Raw genomic sequence first — 22020 nt, 5'->3', positions numbered from 1 at the left:
CAAACACAGACAGCCCCCTCATGCCCTCTCCTACTCCCACCTGCTAACACTTTCTCTGCTCCTTCTCACTGCTGGTGATATCTCTCCAAATCCTGGTCCTCCTCACCACATTCCCACAGTCATTTCTACCTCCCATCCACACTCTATCACAACCTTCCGTAACCTCTCCAACCTTATACCCATTCACCCAGCCCCCGCTTCCCCAGTCCCACTAACAGGAGCTCTGTGGAACGCTCGCTCTGTCTGCAACAAGCTTTCCTACATCCATGATCTTTTTGTTACTACCAAACTTTCCTTCCTTGCCATCACCGAAACCTGGCTCACCCCTTCTGACACAGCCTCTCCTGCTGCACTTTCGTATGGCGGCTTCCACCTTTCTCACACCCCCCGCCCCAGCAGCAAACATGGTGGAGGAGTTGGTTTTCTCCTGTCAGATACCTGCTCCTTCACCCCAATCCCACTGCCACCCTCTGTTACCCTCCCTTCCTTTGAGGTGCACTCTGTGCGCATCTACTCCCCCTCCAACCTCCAACTGGCTGTCATCTACCGCCCCCCAGGGCCAGCCACCACCTTCTTTGACCACTTCACCACCTGGTTACTTCATTTCCTTTCCGCGGACATCCCTACTATCATCATGGGCGACTTCAACATCCCCATTGACACTTCCCTCTCAGCTGCCACTAAACTTCTATCTCTCACTTCCTCCTTCGGCCTCACTCAATGGTCTTCTACAGCCACCCACAAAGATGGCCACACACTGGACCTCATCTTCACCCGCCTCTGCTCCCTATCTAACCTCTCTAACTCACCTCTTCCTCTCTCTGACCACAACCTGCTCACATTCTCTTCCCTCTTCACTCCATGTCTACAATCCCCACCCCACAAACTTTCACACCCTCGCAGGAATCTTAAACACCTTGACCTACACTCATTCTCTGAATCCCTCCTCCCTCTTACAGATATAAGTTCCTTACACAATGCGGATGACGCTGCCGCTCTATATAACACCACAATAGCTGTAGCTTTGGAATCCGCTGCCCCACTTACACATACCAAAACTCGCAAAATCAACAGACAGCCCTGGCACACCAGCCTGACCAAAGAGCTGAGGCGAGCTTCCAGGGCTGCTGAGCGCAGATGGAAAAGATCCCACTCCAACGAGCACTTCATCGCATTCAAACAGTCCCTCACTACTTTCAAGACCACACTCGCCACAGCTAAACAAACCTACTTCTCATCTCTCATATCCTCCCTGTCTCACAACCCTAAACAGTTATTCAACACCTTCAATTCTCTCCTCCGCCCCCCAGCACCTCCTCCCTCCCCACTCATCTCAGCTGAAGACTTTGCCTCATTTTTCAAGCAGAAAATTGATAACATCAGGGACAGTTTTGGTCAACAACCCCCAGAGCCCTTCCTCCCGACTTCCCAGCCCTCCACCTTCAAAACCAACTTCTCCACCATTACAGAAGATCGACTCTCCACTCTACTCTCAAAATCACATCTCACCACCTGTGCACTCGACCCGATCCCATCCCACTTCATCCCAAACCTCACCACAGTCTTCATCCCAACCCTAACCCATCTCTTCAACCTATCACTAACAACTGGTGTTTTCCCCTCAAGCTTTAAACATGCCTCCATCACACCTATCCTCAAAAAGCCCTCTCTTGACCCATCCTCTGTATCTAGCTATCGCCCTATATCACTTCTCCCATACGCCTCCAAGCTACTGGAACAACACGTCTACCTTGAACTGTCCTCCCATCTCTCTTCTTGCTCCCTCTTCGACCGCTTACAATCTGGCTTCCGGTCACACCACTCCACTGAAACTGCCCTTACTAAGGTCACCAATGACCTCTTAACTGCCAAGAGCAAGCGACACTACTCTGTCCTCCTCCTCCTGGACCTGTCGGCTGCCTTTGACACAGTGGACAATTCCCTATTATTACAGACCCTCTCATCCCTCGGCATCACAGACTTGGCCCTCTCCTGGATCTCATCATACCTAACAGACCGGACATTCAGCGTCTCCCACTCACACACCACCTCCTCACCTCGCCCCCTATCTGTCGGAGTCCCACAAGGTTCAGTCCTTGGGCCCCTGCTGTTCTCTATTTACACCTTTGGCCTGGGACAGCTCATAGAATCTCATGGCTTTCAATATCATCTTTATGCTGATGACACACAGATCTACATCTCTGGACCAGATATCACCTCCCTACTAACCAGAATCCCTCAATGTCTGTCCACTATTTCATCCTTCTTCTCCACTAGATATCTGAAACTCAACATGGACAAAACAGAATTCATCATCTTTCCCCCATCTCACGTGACCCCCCCTACGAACCTATCAATTACAGTAAATGACTGCCCACTCTCCCCAGTCCCACAAGCTCGCTGCCTCGGAGTAATCCTTGACGCTGATCTCTCCTTCAAACCACATATCCAAACCCTTTCCACTTCCTGCCGACTTCAACTCAAAAATATTTCACGCATCCGTTCATTCCTCACCCAAGAATCTGCAAAAACCCTAGTCCATGCCCTCATCATCTCTCGCCTTGACTACTGCAACCTCATGCTCTGTGGCCTCCCCTCAAACACTCTCGCACCCCTCCAATCTATTCTAAACTCTGCTGCCCGACTAATCCACCTGTCCCCCCGCTATTCCCCAGCTTCTCCCCTCTGTCAATCCCTTCACTGGCTCTCAATTGCCCAGAGACTCCATTACAAAACCCTAACCATGACATACAAAGCCATCCACAACTTGTCTCCTCCATACATCTGTGACCTCGTCTCCCGGTACTTTCCTGCACGCAACCTCCGATCCTCACAAGATCTCCTTCTCTACTCCCGTCTTATCTCCTCTTCCCACAATCGCATACAAGATTTCTCTCGCGCATCACCCCTACTCTGGAACTCTCTACCACAACATATCAGACTCTCACCTACCATCGAAACCTTCAAAAAGAGCCTGAAGACCCACCTCTTCCGACAAGCCTATAACCTGCAGTAACCACCGATCGACCAAACTGCTGCACGACCAGCTCTACCCTCTCCTACTGTATTATCACCCATCCCTTGAAGATTGTGAGCCCTCGCGGGCAGGGTCCTCTCTCCTGTACCAGTTATGACTTGTATTGTTTAAGATTATTGTACTTGTTTTTATGTATACCGCTCCTCACATGTAAAGCGCCATGGAATAAATGGCGCTAGAACAATAAATAAATAATAAATAATAATAAAGTAACCGAGGAAACTCCAACTTCCACTTTTCCGGTGGCTGATTCCACAACCTCCACTGATCTGAGCCGTTCTGAACGATCAACGGCAGGTGTGCCCCCCAGATGCTACAACCAGGACGAATTCATCTGGCAGCAAATTGTACGAGGTCTGGATGATTGTCAGCAAGAACTCCACAAACTCTCGCCATGGAATGGCGAGCTCACAGAGAGGGGGAATGTAAGGGGGTGAAGCACCGAAGGAGCCGAGGTGGAGTTGCCCTCCCAGCTCCGTGCCCGGGAGGAGTTGCCTTCCCAGCTCCGTGCCCGGAACCATTGAGCAGGGCATTAGGTTCCCCGGGGGGGACGCTTTAGAGGACTGGTCTGAAGCTTGGAACAGGAAGAGGGCAGGACTGGGAGCGGGAAAACTGCGCGTGCTTTCTGCAGAGCAGCGCAGAGACCGGAGGAGAGAGGACACTGATGGAGGAGGGGAGAGGATACGGGTACAGCCGGTGGAGTCAGAAAGACCGCGGACACAGGCGGTGGGCAGTGAGTACGAGCAGCCTGGTACTGCACTGCCAGGAAGGCTGCTGACTCCACTCCTTGATGAGACTTTGCCTCACAGAGAGACTGCGTATCTCGACCAGATGCTCCCCCACAGAGAGACCGGGTTATGTGCTGAGACGCTCCCCTGTGACCGAGGGGCGTTCAGTGACGGGACAGTGACCTGTAAAGAGAGACTGTGTAAGGCAGAGCCCCTGATCTCGGTGGGAGAACACCGCTGCCTTATCAGAGAGAAGGGCTTGGAGCAAATGGGGATATTGTCAGCCTCATACCCCTTTGGCTCCCGTGTTAATCCCTCATACTTCAGCTGGACTACATCGAGGACCCCAGAGACACAGGACAGCAAGCACCGCACCGGTTCCAACGTTGGAGAAGAGTGATCCCTCCAATCAAGACCCCTGAGGACTGATAAGTTTGTCTCTTAGGAAAATAACTTTTCTACTGTTTGCACTCTGTATATGTCTCTCTGCTGTTGATATAATTTGTTCACATCACATTCACTTTTATACTGTTTGTATTACCAGTATTTTCCCCTGTAAATAAACCTCCCCTTTTACTGTTGGTCTGCCTGCTCCGTGGTAACATATACCTCTCCTGAACGTTATTACATTCGCATACTTGGTGTGTCCAAGGAAGGAGAATTCTGAAGTAGCAATCCTTAATTAGTAACTATATCAGTGGCAGTCTGGATATTAATACGGCCATAACATTCTGGATCCTGGAAAGTGGAACAGATAAGGTAGGAGAGCTCAGCTGTGGTAAGATAGAGCTGTCAGTTTGTGGGGACCCGGGACAACTAGAGGAGTGGGGCTAAAGAAGCGATGTGCAGGCTGGACTTGGAAGCATTAGTTATAGAAGAATAGACGTGACAGCCTGGGGCATAGCTTTCTCACGGAAATGGGCTATGGTCACTAATGGACTGATAAAAAACAGAATGGAGTGTTCAAGACAGGCATGCCGTATTGCACAAATGTTATTTACAAGTAACGTGTTGCCATATGAAACCGATCTGTCGGTACCTCTGTGTATAGCAGTAGATGTGAAAACCAAGCTTTGTACCTGATACCTTCTGAATATATGATACAGCAGTTTCACCAGTAAAGTTAACTTAATTTTCACAAAATGAACTGAATCCTTCATTGTTTTACACCTGGGGTTCCTGTGTCCTCTGAGGGTATGTAGTGGAAAGCATTTGAAGAAAATAACACACAAAGTCCTAGAGGAACCCATGTCACTGGTGCTTAGGGTGATAGAGACCATATTAGTCCATGGGACACTTACACATACACACATACAGACATTTACACAAGCATATATAAAATATACATATAACATGCTCATATACATATTACACATGCATATGCACAAAAATTACTTTTGCTTTCTTCTTCCATATTCATAGTTTAACTGTACCAACCATAGATGTTTATCTTTGCTTAAACATCTGTGAGGTCTAGCTTTTACAAGACAAGCTGTGTGGCATTTACTGATCACAATAAATAATATTTCACTGTATTGTCTACATTTTTAATATTACAAAGATACTACACACTGTATGTCCATGTAATTTACTGCTTTGTGACATTTATCTTTGAAAAATGTATAAAAATGTATTGTAATTGGTTTAGCGCCGTTATTTTTTAGTACGTTTCTGGAGAAAAAACTGACTTTCTTTTGTCTTTAGCCCATAGCGTGCTATATAGAGAGAGTGATCACGTGGCATTCACCTGGAAGTGACGTGTAACCCGGCGGTGACGTGTGCGTGTCACCCTCAACTGATGAGCTTCACTGACCAGAAGCTTGGCTTAGTGCTTCCGATGGGGTTGCCAGTAATGTTATTTAAGCGTGATAGTGCCTCTGCCCGCAGACAGCGTGATGCTGCACTGCTTTGTGGTATGTTCTATACCGTATCAGCGGGCAACCGTGGCTAGTTTGGTGATATGAATCCGATGAAGAACTCTACGGAAAGGAGATGCGTTGGGAGCAGCGTACCCTCGTAAACTGTATGCTTCCCTGGTCATCACTACTTGGACCTACTCCGTTTACCATACAACTAATTGGGTGAAAGGGTTCCTCTTATATGTGATGCCTTTTGTATGGGGATATTTGTGGGACCATTAATGCAGTCTACATGCTTGTGTTTACCAGGACTTTATACAGATACACACCCTGAATAATTGACTGATTCTATTCAGGTTCTTTTTATATATTTTGTCGCTAATTTCATACTGCCGGAACACTTGTCCTATATGTTGGTCAGTACTAGTGACATATTATATGCTTATTCATAGCAGTCTTGTGCGGTGTTGCACTATTTTCACTTTAGTTTATTTTTTGGTAAATATTTTTTATATATTAGATACATTAAAAGCTAACTTTTGATACCACTTTTTGCTATTATACTATTTATCTGTATATAACAGTACATTTTGCCTGTAAGGAAGAAGATTACTATTTTGGTTTAAAGGCAGAGTAAACTAATCCAAAAAAATAAAAAAATATATACAGTCATATGTAAAAGTTTGGGCACCCCTATTAATGTTAACCTTTTTTCTTTATAACAATTTTGGTTTTTGCAACAGGTATTTCAGTTTCATATATCTAATAACTGATGGCCTCAGTTATATTTCTGGATTCAAATGAGGTTTATTGTACTAACAGAAAATGTGCAATCTGCATTTAAACAAAATTTGACCGGTGCAAAAGTATGGGCACCCTTATTTTCTTGATTTGAACACTCCTAACTACTTTTTACTGACTTCCTGAAGCACAAAATTGGTTTTGTAACCTCATTGAGCTTTGAACTTCATAGCCAGGTGTATCAAATCATGAGAAAAGGTATTTAAAGTGGCCACTTGCAAGTAGTTCTCCTATTTGGTTCTCCTATAAAGAGTGGCATCATGGGCTCCTCAAAACAACTCTCAAATGATCTGAAAACAAAGATTATTCAGCATAGCTTTTCAGGGGAAGGATACAAAAAGTTGTCTCAGAGATTTAACCAGTCAGTTTCCACTGTGAGAATCATAGTAAGGAAATGGAAGAACACAGGTACAGTTCTTGTTAAGCCCAGAAGTGGCAGGCCAAGAAAAATATCAGAAAGGCAGAGAAGAAGAATGGTGAGAACAGTCAAGGACAATCCACAGACCACCTCCAAAGACCTGCAGCATCATCTTGCTGCAGATGGTGTCACTGTGCATCGGTCAACAATACAGCGCATGCATAACGCCTTTTTGTATGACCAAACAACTCAATCTTTGTTTCAACAGTCCACAGGACCTTCTTCCAAAATGTAACTGGCTTGTCCTAATGTGCTTTTGCATACCTCAGGCGACTCTGTTTGTGGCGTGCTTGCAGAAACGGCTTCTTTCGCATCACTCTCCCATACAGCTTCTCCTTGTGCAAAGTGCGCTGTATTGTTGACCGATGCACAGTGACACCATCTGCAGCAAGATGATGCTGCAGGTCTTTGGAGGTGGTCTGTGGATTGTCCTTGACTGTTCTCACCATTCTTCTTCTCTGCCTTTCTGATATTTTTCTTGGCCTGCCACTTCTGGGCTTAACAAGAACTGTACCTGTGTTCTTCCATTTCCTTACTATGTTCCTCACAGTGGAAACTGACAGGTTAAATCTCTGAGACAACTTTTTGTATCCTTCCCCTGAAAAGCTATGTTGAATAATCTTTGTTTTCAGATCATTTGAGAGTTGTTTTGAGGATCCCATGATGCCACTCTTCATAGGAGAATCAAATAGGAGAACTACTTGCAAGTGGCCACTTTAAATACCTTTTCTCATGATTTGATACACCTGGCTATGAAGTTCAAAGCTCAATGAGGTTACAAAACCAATTTAGTGCTTCAGGAAGTCAGTAAAAAGTAGTTAGGAGTGTTCAAATCAAGAAAATGATAAGGGTGCACATACTTTTGCACCGGTCAAATTTTGTTTAAATGCAGATTGCACATTTTCTGTTAGTACAATAAACCTCATTTGAATCCATAAATATAACTGGGTCCATCAGTTATTAGATATATGAAACTGAAATACCTGTTGCAAAAACCAAAATTGTTATAAAGAAAAAAGGTTAACATTAATAGGGGTGCCCAAACTTTTACATATGACTGTATATTTAACAGCAAAACCTGATTCAAAGAATAGGCAATTTCCTGATGATAGCTTTCCTTTAAGGTCAATTTCACATGGTTTTACAGTAATGTGACATATTGATTGTAGATAGTAAACTCATCAGAGATATCACACATCTTCACGTACCTGCCTCTAGTGATCGTTGGGTCTCAAGTGTAAAAGGATCTTGGTGCTCAGGTGGGGGCAAAGGTAAGTCACAATTTATTTCAGCAGGATGAGAAAAATTAGGAGAAATTGTATCCGGACTTCTGCATTAATAAAGCAAAGAAACACTTATCACTTAATGTCCTTGAAGAATAATAGGAGGAGATATAGGGAGGTTATATGTGGTAATAGGTGGAGATATAGGGAAGTTATATAGAGTAATAGGAGGAGATATAGGGAGGTTATATGGAGTAATAGGAGGAGATATAGGGAGGTTATATGGAGTAATAGGAGGAGATATAGGGGAGGTTATATGGAGTAAGAGGAGGAGATATAGGGAGGTTATGGAGTAATAGGAGGAGATATAGGGAGGTTATATGGAGTAATAGGAGGAGATATAGGGGAGGTTATACGGAGTAAGAGGAGGAGCTATAGGGAGGTTATATGGGGTAATAGGAAGAGATATAGGGAGGTTATATGGAGTAGTAGGAGGAGATATAGGGAGGATATATGGAGTAATAGGAGGAGATATAGGGGAGGTTATATGGAGTAATAGGAGGAGATATAGGGAGATTATATGGAGTAATAGGAGGGGATATAGGGAGGTTATATGGAGTAATAGGAGGAGATATAGGGAGGTTATATGTGGTAATAGGTGGAGATATAGGGAAGTTATATAGAGTAATAGGAGGAGATATAGGGAGGTTATATGGAGTAATAGGAGGAGATATAGGGGAGGTTATATGGAGTAAGAGGAGGAGATATAGGGAGGTTATGGAGTAATAGGAGGAGATATAGGGAGGTTATATGGAGTAATAGGAGGAGATATAGGGGAGGTTATACGGAGTAAGAGGAGGAGATATAGGGAGGTTATATGGGGTAATAGGAAGAGATATAGGGAGGTTATATGGAGTAGTAGGAGGAGATATAGGGAGGATATATGGAGTAATAGGAGGAGATATAGGGGAGGTTATATGGAGTAAGAGGAGGAGATATAGGGAGGTTATATGGGGTAATAGGAGGAGATATAGGGAGATTATATGGAGTAATAGGAGGGGATATAGGGAGGTTATATGGAGTAATAGGAGGAGATATAGGGAGGTTATATGGAGTAATAGGAGGAGATATAGGGAGGATATGTGGAGGAATAGGAGGAGATATAGGGAGGCTATATAGAGTAATAGGAGGAGATATAGGGGAGGTTATATGGAGTAAGAGGAGGAGATATAGGGAGGTTACATGGGGTAATAGGAAGAGATATAGGGAGGTTATATGGAGTAGTAGGAGGAGATATAGGGGAGGTTATACGGAGTAAGAGGAGGAGATATAGGGAGGTTATATGGGGTAATAGGAAGAGATATAGGGAGGTTATATGGAGTAGTAGGAGGAGATATAGGGAGGATATATGGAGTAATAGGAGGAGATATAGGGGAGGTTATATGGAGTAAGAGGAGGAGATATAGGGAGGTTATATGGGGTAATAGGAGGAGATATAGGGAGATTATATGGAGTAATAGGAGGGGATATAGGGAGGTTATATGGAGTAATAGGAGGAGATATAGGGAGGTTATATGGAGTAATAGGAGGAGATATAGGGAGGATATGTGGAGGAATAGGAGGAGATATAGGGAGGTTATATAGAGTAATAGGAGGAGATATAGGGGAGGTTATATGGAGTAAGAGGAGGAGATATAGGGAGGTTACATGGGGTAATAGGAAGAGATATAGGGAGGTTATATGGAGAAATAGGAGGAGATATAGGGGATGTTATATGGAGTAATAGGAGGAGATGTAGGGGAGGTTATATGGCGTAATAGGAGATATAGGGAGGTTATATGGAGTAATAGGAGGAGATATAGGGAGGCAATATGGAGAAATAGGAGGACATATAGGGAGGTTATATGGAGTAATAGGAGGAGATATAGGGAGGTTATAAGGAGTAATAGAAGGAGATATAGGGAGGTCATATATGGAGTAATAGGAGGAGATATAGGGAGGTTATATGGAGTAATAGGAGGAGCTATAGGGAGGTTATATGGAGTAATAGGAGATATAGGGGAGGTTATATGGAGTAATAGGAGGAGCTATAGGGAGGTTATATGGAGTAATAGGAGATATAGGGAGGTTATATGGCGTAATAGGAGGAGATATAGGGAGGATATATGGAGTAATAGGAGGAGATATAGGGAGGTTATATGGAGTAATAGGAGCAGAGATTGGGAGGTTATATGGAGTAATAGGAGGAGATATATGGAGGTTATAGGGAGTAATAGGAGGAGATATAGGGAAGTTAAATGGAGTAATAGGAGGAGATATAGGGAGGTTATATGGAGTAATAGGAGGAGATATGAGGAGGTTATACGGAGTAATAGGAGGATATATAGGGAGGTAATTATATGGAGTAATAGGAGGAGATATAGGGAGGATATATGGAGTAATAGGAGGAGATATAGGGAGGTTATATGGAGTAATAGGAGGAGATATAAGGAGGTTATATGCAGTAATAGGAGATATAGGGAGGTTATATGGCGTAATAGGAGATATAGGGAGGTTATATGGAGTAATAGGAGGAGATATAGGGAGGCTATATGGAGAAAAAGGAGGACATATAGGGAGGTTATATGGAGTAATAGGAGGATATATAGGGGAAGTTATATGGAGTAAGAGGAGGAGATATAGGGAGGTTATATGGGGTAATAGGAGGAGATATAGGGAGGTTATATGGAGTAATAAGAGGAGATAAAGGGAGGATATATGGAGTAATAGGAGGAGATATAGGGAGGTTATATGGAGTAATAGGAGGAGATATAGGGAGGATATGTGGAGGAATAGGAGGAGATATAGGGAGGTTATATAGAGTAATAGGAGGAGATATAGGGAGGTTACATGGGGTAATAGGAAGAGATATAGGGAGGTTATATGGAGTAATAGGAGGAGATATAGGGGAGGTTATATGGAGTAATAGGAGGAGATGTAGGGGAGGTAATATGGAGAAATAGAAGGAGATATAGGGAGGTTATATGGAGTAATAGGAGGATATATAGGGGAAGTTATATGGAGTAAGAGGAGGAGATATAGGGAGGTTATATGGGGTAATAGGAGGAGATATAGGGAGGTTATATGGAGTAATAAGAGGAGATATAGGGAGGATATATGGAGTAATAGGAGGAGATATAGGGAGGTTATATGGAGTAATAGGAGGAGATATAGGGAGGATATGTGGAGGAATAGGAGGAGATATAGGGAGGTTATATAGAGTAATAGGAGGAGATATAGGGAGGTTACATGGGGTAATAGGAAGAGATATAGGGAGGTTATATGGAGTAATAGGAGGAGATATAGGGGAGGTTATATGGAGTAATAGGAGGAGATGTAGGGGAGGTAATATGGAGAAATAGAAGGAGATATAGGGAGGTTATATGGAGTAATAGGAGATATAGGAAGGTTATATGTAGTAATAGGAGGATATATAGGGAGGTTATATGGAGTAATAGGAGGAGCTATAGGGAGGTTATATGGAGTAATAGGAGATATAGGGAGGTTATATGGCGTAATAGGAGGAGATATAGGGAGGATATATGGAGTAATAGGAGGAGATATAGGGAGGTTATATGGAGTAATAGGAGCAGAGATTGGGAGGTTATATGGAGTAATAGGAGGAGATATATGGAGGTTATAGGGAGTAATAGGAGGAGATATAGGGAAGTTAAATGGAGTAATAGGAGGAGATATAGGGAGGTTATATGGAGTAATAGGAGGAGATATGAGGAGGTTATACGGAGTAATAGGAGGATATATAGGGAGGTAATTATATGGAGTAATAGGAGGAGATATAGGGAGGATATATGGAGTAATAGGAGGAGATATAGGGAGGTTATATGGAGTAATAGGAGGAGATATAAGGAGGTTATATGCAGTAATAGGAGATATAGGGAGGTTATATGGCGTAATAGGAGATATAGGGAGGTTATATGGAGTAATAGGAGGAGATATAGGGAGGCTATATGGAGAAAAAGGAGGACATATAGGGAGGTTATATGGAGTAATAGGAGGATATATAGGGGAAGTTATATGGAGTAAGAGGAGGAGATATAGGGAGGTTATATGGGGTAATAGGAGGAGATATAGGGAGGTTATATGGAGTAATAAGAGGAGATATAGGGAGGATATATGGAGTAATAGGAGGAGATATAGGGAGGTTATATGGAGTAATAGGAGGAGATATAGGGAGGATATGTGGAGGAATAGGAGGAGATATAGGGAGGTTATATAGAGTAATAGGAGGAGATATAGGGAGGTTACATGGGGTAATAGGAAGAGATATAGGGAGGTTATATGGAGTAATAGGAGGAGATATAGGGGAGGTTATATGGAGTAATAGGAGGAGATGTAGGGGAGGTAATATGGAGAAATAGAAGGAGATATAGGGAGGTTATATGGAGTAATAGGAGGATATATAGGGGAAGTTATATGGAGTAAGAGGAGGAGATATAGGGAGGTTATATGGGGTAATAGGAGGAGATATAGGGAGGTTATATGGAGTAATAAGAGGAGATATAGGGAGGATATATGGAGTAATAGGAGGAGATATAGGGAGGTTATATGGAGTAATAGGAGGAGATATAGGGAGGATATGTGGAGGAATAGGAGGAGATATAGGGAGGTTATATAGAGTAATAGGAGGAGATATAGGGAGGTTACATGGGGTAATAGGAAGAGATATAGGGAGGTTATATGGAGTAATAGGAGGAGATATAGGGGAGGTTATATGGAGTAATAGGAGGAGATATAGGGGAGGTTATATGGAGTAATAGGAGGAGATGTAGGGGAGGTAATATGGAGAAATAGAAGGAGATATAGGGAGGTTATATGGAGTAATAGGAGATATAGGAAGGTTATATGTAGTAATAGGAGGATATATAGGGAGGTTATATGGAGTAATAGGAGGCGATATAGGGAGGTTATATGGAGTAATAGGAGATATAGGGAGGTTATATGACGTAATAGGAGGAGATATATGGAGGTTATATGGAGTAATAGGAGGAGATATAGGGAGGTTATATGGCGTAATAGGAGATATAGGGAGGTTATATGGAGTAATAGGAGGAGATATAGGGACGCTATATGGAGAAATAGGAGGACATATAGGGAGGTTATATGGAGTAGCAGGAGGAGATATAGGGAGGTAATAAGGAGTAATAGAAGGAGATATAGGGAGGTCATATGTGGAGTAATAGGAGGAGATATAGGGGAGGTTATATGGAGTAATAGGAGGAGATATAGGGAGGTTATATGGAGCAATAGGAGATATAGGGAGGTCATATGTGGAGTAATAGGAGGAGATATAGGGGAGGTTATATGGAGTAATAGGAGGAGATATAGGGAGGTTATGTGGAGTAATAGGAGCAGAGATTGCGAGGTTATATGGAGTAATAGGAGGAGATATAGGAAGACTATATGGAGTAATAGGAGGAGATATATGGAGGTTATAGGGAGTAATAGGAGGAGGTATAGGGAGGTTAAATGGAGTAATAGGAGGAGATATAGGGAGGTTATATGGAGTAATAGGAGGAGATATAAGGAGGTTATACAGAGTAATAGGAGGATATATAGGGAGGTAATTATATGGAGTAATAGGGGGAGATATAGGGAGGATATATGGAGTAATAGGAGGAGATATAGGGAGGTTATATGGAGTAATAGGAGGAGATATAAGGAGGTTATATGGAGTAATAGGAGGAGATAGAGGGAGGTTATATTGGTAATAGGAGATATAGGGAGGCTATATGGAGAAATAGGAGGACATATAGGGAGGTTATATGGAGTAATAGGAGGAGATATAGGGAGGTTATAAGGAGTAATAGAAGGAGATATAGGGAGGTTATATATGGAGTAATAGGAGGAGATATAGGGGAGGTTATATGGAGTAATAGGAGGAGATATAGGTAGGATATAAGGATTAGTAGGAGGAGATATAGGGAGGTTATATGGAGTAATAGGAGGAGATATAGGGAGGCTATATGGAGAAAAAGGAGGACATATAGGGAGGTTATATGGAGTAATAGGAGGATATATAGGGGAAGTTATATGGAGTAAGAGGAGGAGATATAGGGAGGTTATATGGGGTAATAGGAGGAGATATAGGGAGGTTATATGGAGTAATAAGAGGAGATATAGGGAGGATATATGGAGTAATAGGAGGAGATATAGGGAGGTTATATGGAGTAATAGGAGGAGATATAGGGAGGATATGTGGAGGAATAGGAGGAGATATAGGGAGGATATATAGAGTAATAGGAGGAGATATAGGGAGGTTATATGGAGTAATAGGAGGAGATATAGGGGAGGTTATATGGAGTAATAGGAGGAGATGTAGGGGAGGTAATATGGAGAAATAGAAGGAGATATAGGGAGGTTATATGGAGTAATAGGAGATATAGGAAGGTTATATGTAGTAATAGGAGGATATATAGGGAGGTTATATGGAGTAATAGGAGGCGATATAGGGAGGTTATATGGAGTAATAGGAGATATAGGGAGGTTATATGGCGTAATAGGAGGAGATATATGGAGGTTATATGGAGTAATAGGAGGAGATATAGGGAGGTTATATGGCGTAATAGGAGATATAGGGAGGTTATATGGAGTAATAGGAGGAGATATAGGGAGGCTATATGGAGAAATAGGAGGACATATAGGGAGGTTATATGGAGTAGCAGGAGGAGATATAGGGAGGTAATAAGGAGTAATAGAAGGAGATATAGGGAGGTCATATGTGGAGTAATAGGAGGAGATATAGGGGAGGTTATATGGAGTAATAGGAGGAGATATAGGGAGGTTATATGGAGCAATAGGAGATATAGGGAGGTCATATGTGGAGTAATAGGAGGAGATATAGGGGAGGTTATATGGAGTAATAGGAGGAGATATAGGGAGGTTATGTGGAGTAATAGGAGCAGAGATTGCGAGGTTATATGGAGTAATAGGAGGAGATATAGGGAGACTATATGGAGTAATAGGAGGAGATATATGGAGGTTATAGGGAGTAATAGGAGGAGGTATAGGGAGGTTAAATGGAGTAATAGGAGGAGATATAAGGAGGTTATATGGAGTAATAGGAGGAGATATAAGGAGGTTATACAGAGTAATAGGAGGATATATAGGGAGGTAATTATATGGAGTAATAGGGGGAGATATAGGGAGGATATATGGAGTAATAGGAGGAGATATAGGGAGGCTATATGGAGAAATAGGAGGACATATAGGGAGGTTATATGGAGTAATAGGAGGAGATATAGGGAGGTTATAAGGAGTAATAGAAGGAGATATAGGGAGGTTATATATGGAGTAATAGGAGGAGATATAGGGGAGGTTATATGGAGTAATAGGAGGAGATATAGGTAGGATATAAGGATTAGTAGGAGGAGATATAGGGAGGTTATATGGAGTAATAGGAGCAGAGATTGGGAGGTTATATGGAGTTATAGGAAGAGATATAGGGAGATTATATGGAGTAATAGGAGGAGATATATGGAGGTTATAGGGAGTAATAGGAGGAGATATAGGGAGGTTAAATGGAGTAATAGGAGGAGATATAGGGAGGTTATATGGAGTAATAGGAGGAGATATAAAGAGGTTATATGGAGTAATTGGAGATATAGGGAGGTTATATGGAGTGATAGAAGGAGACATAGGGAGGTTATAGGGAGTAATAGGAGGAGATATAGGGAGGTTATATGGAGTAATAGAAGCAGATATAGGGAGGATATATGTAGTAATAGGAGGAGATATAGGGGAGGTTATATGGAGTAATAGGAGGAGATATAGGGAGGTTATTATATGGAGTAATAGGAGGAGATATAGGGGAGGTTATATGGAGTAATAGGAGGAGATATAGAGAGGTTATATGGAGTAATAGGAGGAGATATATGGAGGTTATATGGAGTAATAGGAGGAGATATAGAGGTTATATGGAGCAATAGGAGATATAGGGAGGTTATATGGAGTGATAGGAGGAGATATATGGAGGTTATAGGGAGTAATAGGAGGAGACATAGGGAGGTTATATGGAGTAATAGGCGGAGATATAGGGAGGATATATGTAGTAATAGGAGGAGATATAGGGGAGGTTATATGGAGTAATAGGAGGAGATATAGGGAGGTTATTATATGGAGTAATAGGAGGAGATATAGGGGAGGTTATATGGAGTAATAGGAGGAGATATAGAGAGGTTATATGGAGTAATAGGAGGAGATATAGAGGTTATATGGAGCAATAGGAGATATAGGGAGGTTATATGGAGTGATAGGAGGAGATATATGGAGGTTATAGGGAGTAATAGGAGGAGACATAGGAAGGTTATATGGAGTAATAGGCGGAGATGTAGGGAGGTTATATGGAGTAATAGAAGGAGATATAGGGAGATTATATGGAGTAATAGGAGGAGATATAGGGAGGTTATATGGAGTAATAGGAAGAGATATAGGGATGTTATATGGAGTAATAGAAGGAGATATAGGGAGATTATATGGAGTAATAGGAGGAGAAATAGGGAGGTTATATGGAGTAATAGGTGGAGATGTAGGGAGGTTATATGGAGTAATAGAAGGAGATATAGGGAGGTTATATGGAGTAATAGGAGGCGATATAGGGGAGGTTACATGGAGTAAATGGAGGAAATATAGGGGAGGTTATATGGAGTAATAGGAGGAGATATAGTGAGGTTATATAGAGTAATAGGAGGAGATATAGGGAGTTTATATGGAATAATAGAAGGAGATATAGGGATGTTATATGGAGTAATAGGAGATATAGGGAGGATATATGGAGTAATAGGAGGATATATAGGGGAGGTTATGTGGAGTAATAGGAGGAGATATAGGGAGTTTATATGGAATAATAGAAGGAGATATAGGGAGATTATATGGAGTAATAGGAGATATAGGGAGGATATATGGAGTAATAGGAGGATATATAGGGGAGGTTATATGGAGTAATAGGAGGAGATATAGGGAGGTTATATGGAGTAATAGGAGGCGATATAGGGGAGGTTACATGGAGTAAATGGAGGAAATATAGGGGAGGTTATATGGAGTAATAGGAGGAGATATAGTGAGGTTATATAGAGTAATAGGAGGAGATATAGGGAGTTTATATGGAATAATAGAAGGAGATATAGGGATGTTATATGGAGTAATAGGAGGAGATATAGGGAGGTTATTATATGGAGTAATAGGAGGAGATATAGGGAGGTTTTATGGAGTAATAGGAGGAGATTTAGGGAGGTTATATGGTGTAATAGGAGGAGATATAGGGAGGTTATATGGAGTAATAGGAGGAGATATAGGGGAGGTTATATGGAGTAAGAGGAGGAGATATAGGGAGGTTATATGGAGTAATAGGAGGAGATATAGGAGAGCTTATATGGAGTAATAGGAGATATATGGAGGCTATATGGGGTAATAGGAGATATAGGGAGGATATATGGAGTAATAGGAGGATATATAGGGGAGGTTATATGGAGTAATAGGAGGAGATATAGGGAGGTTATATGGAGTAATAGGAGGAGATATAGGGAGGTTAGATGGAGTAATAGGAGGATATATAGAGGAGGTTATATGGAGTAATAGGAGATATAGGGAGGTTATATGGAGTAATAGGAGGAGATATATGGAGGTTATATGGAGTAATAGGAGGAGATATAGGGAGGTAATATGGAGTAATAGGAGGAGACATAGGGAGGTTATATGGAGTAATAGGAGGATATATAGAGGAGGTTATATGGAGTAATAGGAGGAGATGTAGGGGAAGGTTATATGGAGTAATAGGAGGAGATATAGGGGAGGTTATATGGAGTAATAGGAGAAGATATAGGGAGGTTATATGGTGTAATAGGAGGAGATATAGGGGGTTATATGGAGTAATAGGAGATATAGGGGAGGTTAGATGGAGTAATAGGAGGATATATAGAGGAGGTTATATGGAGTAATAGGAGGAGATATAGGGAGGTTATATGGAGTAATAGGAGGAGATATAGAGGATGTTATATGGAGTAATATTAGTATATATAGGGAGGCTATATGGAGTAATAGGAGGAGATATAGAGAGGTTATATGGAGTAATAGGAGGAGATATAGGGAGATTATATGGAGTGATAGGAGGAGATATATGGAGGTTGTAGGGAGTAATAGGAGGAGATATAGGGAGGTTATATGGAGTAATAGGAGGGGATAAAGGGAGGTTATATGGAGTAAAAGGAGGAGATATAGGGAGGTTACATGGAGTAATAGGAGGAGATATAGGTAGGCAATATGGAGTAATAGGAGGAGACATAGGGAGGTTATATGGAGTAATAGGAGGAGATATAGGGAGGTTATATGGAGTAATAGGAGGAGATATAGGGAGGTTATATGGAGTAATAGGAGGAGATATAGGGAGGTAATATGGAGTAATAGGAGGAGACATAGGGAGGTTATATGGAGTAATAGGAGGATATATAGAGGAGGTTATATGGAGTAATAGGAGGAGATATAGGGGAGGGTTATATGGAGTAATAGGTGGAGAGATAGGGGAGGTTATATGGAGTAATAGGAGGAGATATAGGGAGGTTATATGGTGTAATAGGAGGAGATATAGGGGGTTACATGGAGTAATAGGAGGAGATATAGGGGAGGTTAGATGGAGTAATAGGAGGATATATAGAGGAGGTTATATGGAGTAATAGGAGGAGATATAGGGAGGTTATATGGAGTAATAGGAGGAGATATAGAGGAGGTTATATGGAGTAATAGGAGGAGATATAGAGAGGTTATATGGAGTAATAGGAGGAGACATAGGGAGGTTATATGGAGTAATAGGAGGGGATATAGGGAGGTTATATGGAGTAATAGGAGGAGATATAGGGGAGGGTTATATGGAGTAATAGGAGGAGATATGGGGGTTATATGGAGTAATAGGAGGAGATATAGGGAGGTTATATGGAGTAATAGGAGGAGATATAGGGGAGGTTATATGGAGTAATAGGAGGAAATATAAGGAGGTTATAAGGAGTAATAGGAGGAGATATAGGGAGGTTATATGGAGTAATAGGAGGAGATATAGAGGACGTTATATGGAGTAATATTAGTATATATAGGGAGGCTATATGGAGTAATAGGAGGAGATATAGAGAGGTTATATGGAGTAATAGGAGGAGATATAGGGAGATTATATGGAGTGATAGGAGGTGATATATGGAGGTTGTAGGGAGTAATAGGAGGAGATATAGGGAGGTTATATGGAGTAATAGGAGGGGATAAATGGAGGTTATATGGAGTAAGAGGAGGAGATATAGGTAGGTTACATGGAGTAATAGGAGGAGATATAGGTAGGCAATATGGAGTAATAGGAGGAGACATAGGGAGGTTATATGGAGTAATAGGAGGAGATATAGGGAGGTTATATGGAGTAATAGGAGGAGATATAGGGAGGTTATATGGAGTAATAGGAGGAGATATAGAGGACGTTATATGGAGTAATATTAGTATATATAGGGAGGCTATATGGAGTAATAGGAGGAGATATAGAGAGGTTATATGGAGTAATAGGAGGAGATATAGGGAGATTATATGGAGTGATAGGAGGAGATATATGGAGGTTGTAGGGAGTAATAGGAGGAGATATAGGGAGGTTATATGGAGTAATAGGAGGGGATAAAGGGAGGTTATATGGAGTAAAAGGAGGAGATATAGGGAGGTTACATGGAGTAATAGGAGGAGATATAGGTAGGCAATATGGAGTAATAGGAGGAGACATAGGGAGGTTATATGGAGTAATAGGAGGAGATATAGGGAGGTTATATGGAGTAATAGGAGGAGATATAGGGAGGTTATATGGAGTAATAGGAGGAGATATAGGGAGGTAATATGGAGTAATAGGAGGAGACATAGGGAGGTTATATGGAGTAATAGGAGGATATATAGAGGAGGTTATATGGAGTAATAGGAGGAGATATAGGGGAGGGTTATATGGAGTAATAGGTGGAGAGATAGGGGAGGTTATATGGAGTAATAGGAGGAGATATAGGGAGGTTATATGGTGTAATAGGAGGAGATATAGGGGGTTACATGGAGTAATAGGAGGAGATATAGGGGAGGTTAGATGGAGTAATAGGAGGATATATAGAGGAGGTTATATGGAGTAATAGGAGGAGATATAGGGAGGTTATATGGAGTAATAGGAGGAGATATAGAGGAGGTTATATGGAGTAATAGGAGGAGATATAGAGAGGTTATATGGAGTAATAGGAGGAGACATAGGGAGGTTACATGGAGTAATAGGAGGGGATATAGGGAGGTTATATGGAGTAATAGGAGGAGATATAGGGGAGGGTTATATGGAGTAATAGGAGGAGATATGGGGGTTATATGGAGTAATAGGAGGAGATATAGGGAGGTTATATGGAGTAATAGGAGGAGATATAGGGGAGGTTATATGGAGTAATAGGAGGAAATATAAGGAGGTTATAAGGAGTAATAGGAGGAGATATAGGGAGGTTATATGGAGTAATAGGAGGAGATATAGGGAGGTTATATGGAGTAATAGGAGGAGATATAGGGAGGTTATATGGAGTAATAGGAGTGGATATAGGGAGAGGAGAGGTTAGACATTCTTTCTGAGCACTTTGGAGTTACGCTGTAGGACAGCATTACTCTCTTAGGCTAGTTTCACACTAGCGTTTATGAGCGCAGCGACGGCCTGCGCATGGCCGCCGCTAAGCCCCGCCCCCTGCCGCGCCCCGCCGGTAGCTCCGCCCACCGGCACATGACGCTGCATGCGCCCTGCGTCCCCTATCTTTATCACAGGGGGCGCAGGCCGTGCGCAGTATGTGTTTGGCGGCGCATGCGCCTTTTTGACGGTGCGCCGACGCAACCAAACTGCAGCAGGTTGCGTTTGGTGCAGGTCGGCGCACCGTCAAAAGGACGCATGCGCCACCAAACGCATACTGCGCACGGCCTGCGCCCCCTGTGATAAAGATAGGGGACGCAGGGCGCATGCAGCGTCTTGCGCCGGTGGGCGGAGCTACCGGCGGGGGCGCGGCAGGGGGCGGGGCTTAGCGGCAGCCGTGCGCAGGCCGTCGCTGCGCTCATAAACGCTAGTGTGAAACTAGCCTTATATGTATATTGTACAAGCATATATGTAGAAGATAATATTCTGTGGATGTTTGTATAGGTTAATACTAATGTTAAAATATGAAAGCCTAGTTCAGTACTTACATTGGGCACTGAAACTTTTGTGCTGGGATATATGGAGGAGTTACAGGATCCCTAAGCCGAGAATTTCTTCTGTAAAAAAAATGAAATGCTATTTACCAAAACCAAATTATATTATTGAATCCTACTTTTTACTCTTTCCTTATTAGTCATCAATCGCATAGTATTGGACCATAGTTTATTTTTTAAGTGCTGTCCAGGCAGGGTTGCCAATTTGCTATTCAGTTTTTCTTTGACAACTGGACCAAAATTGACGGACGGTACAAATAATTTTATGGATATTAGCTAAGACCCTTAATAAAGCGACGATCTTGATAAAACTGTGCCCACTGATAAAACCATCCCCACTGCGATGTCCAAAGTAATTGAGAATAAGAACACATACAGAGAATTACACCCAGCAAAAAGGATAGGAGAAGTGGCAATAGGCAGTGGGTGTAATTACAGTGGGGAAAATAAGTATTTGATACCCTGATGATTTTGCAAGTTTTCCCTCCTACAAAGAATGGAGAAGTCTGTCATTTTTATCATAGGTACACCTCAACGGTGAGAGACAGAATCTAAAAATATAAAAAGGCAAAACAGAAAATCAGACTGTATGATTTTTACATAATTAATTTGCACTTTATTGTATGAAATAAGTATTTGATACAATAGAAAAACAGAACTTAATATTTGGTACAGAAACCTTTGTTTGCAA

The 22020-nt window shown here is 42.0% G+C and overlaps 1 protein-coding gene across 3 annotated transcripts in view; it reads right to left on the bottom strand.

The window, feature by feature from the left end:
* The window catches only part of LOC141086580 (uncharacterized), a 127021-nt gene that overhangs the window by 43513 nt on the left and 61488 nt on the right, over positions 1–22020 (bottom strand). For all 3 annotated transcript variants that reach the window (XM_073572739.1, XM_073572738.1, XM_073572736.1), the window contains exons 5-6: positions 21324–21392; positions 8052–8173 (exon numbers count right to left, since the gene is read on the bottom strand). In XM_073572739.1, the coding sequence (XP_073428840.1) occupies positions 8052–8173; positions 21324–21392 (191 nt within the window). The remainder of the gene's footprint in view (positions 1–8051; positions 8174–21323; positions 21393–22020) is intronic.

This window comes from Dendrobates tinctorius, unplaced genomic scaffold (genome assembly GCF_039654945.1).
Source record: "Dendrobates tinctorius isolate UK_male_01 unplaced genomic scaffold, ASM3965494v1 ptg000032l, whole genome shotgun sequence".
Lineage (NCBI taxonomy): Eukaryota > Metazoa > Chordata > Amphibia > Anura > Dendrobatidae > Dendrobates > Dendrobates tinctorius.
This window is presented reverse-complemented; position numbering and strand designations above follow the sequence as displayed.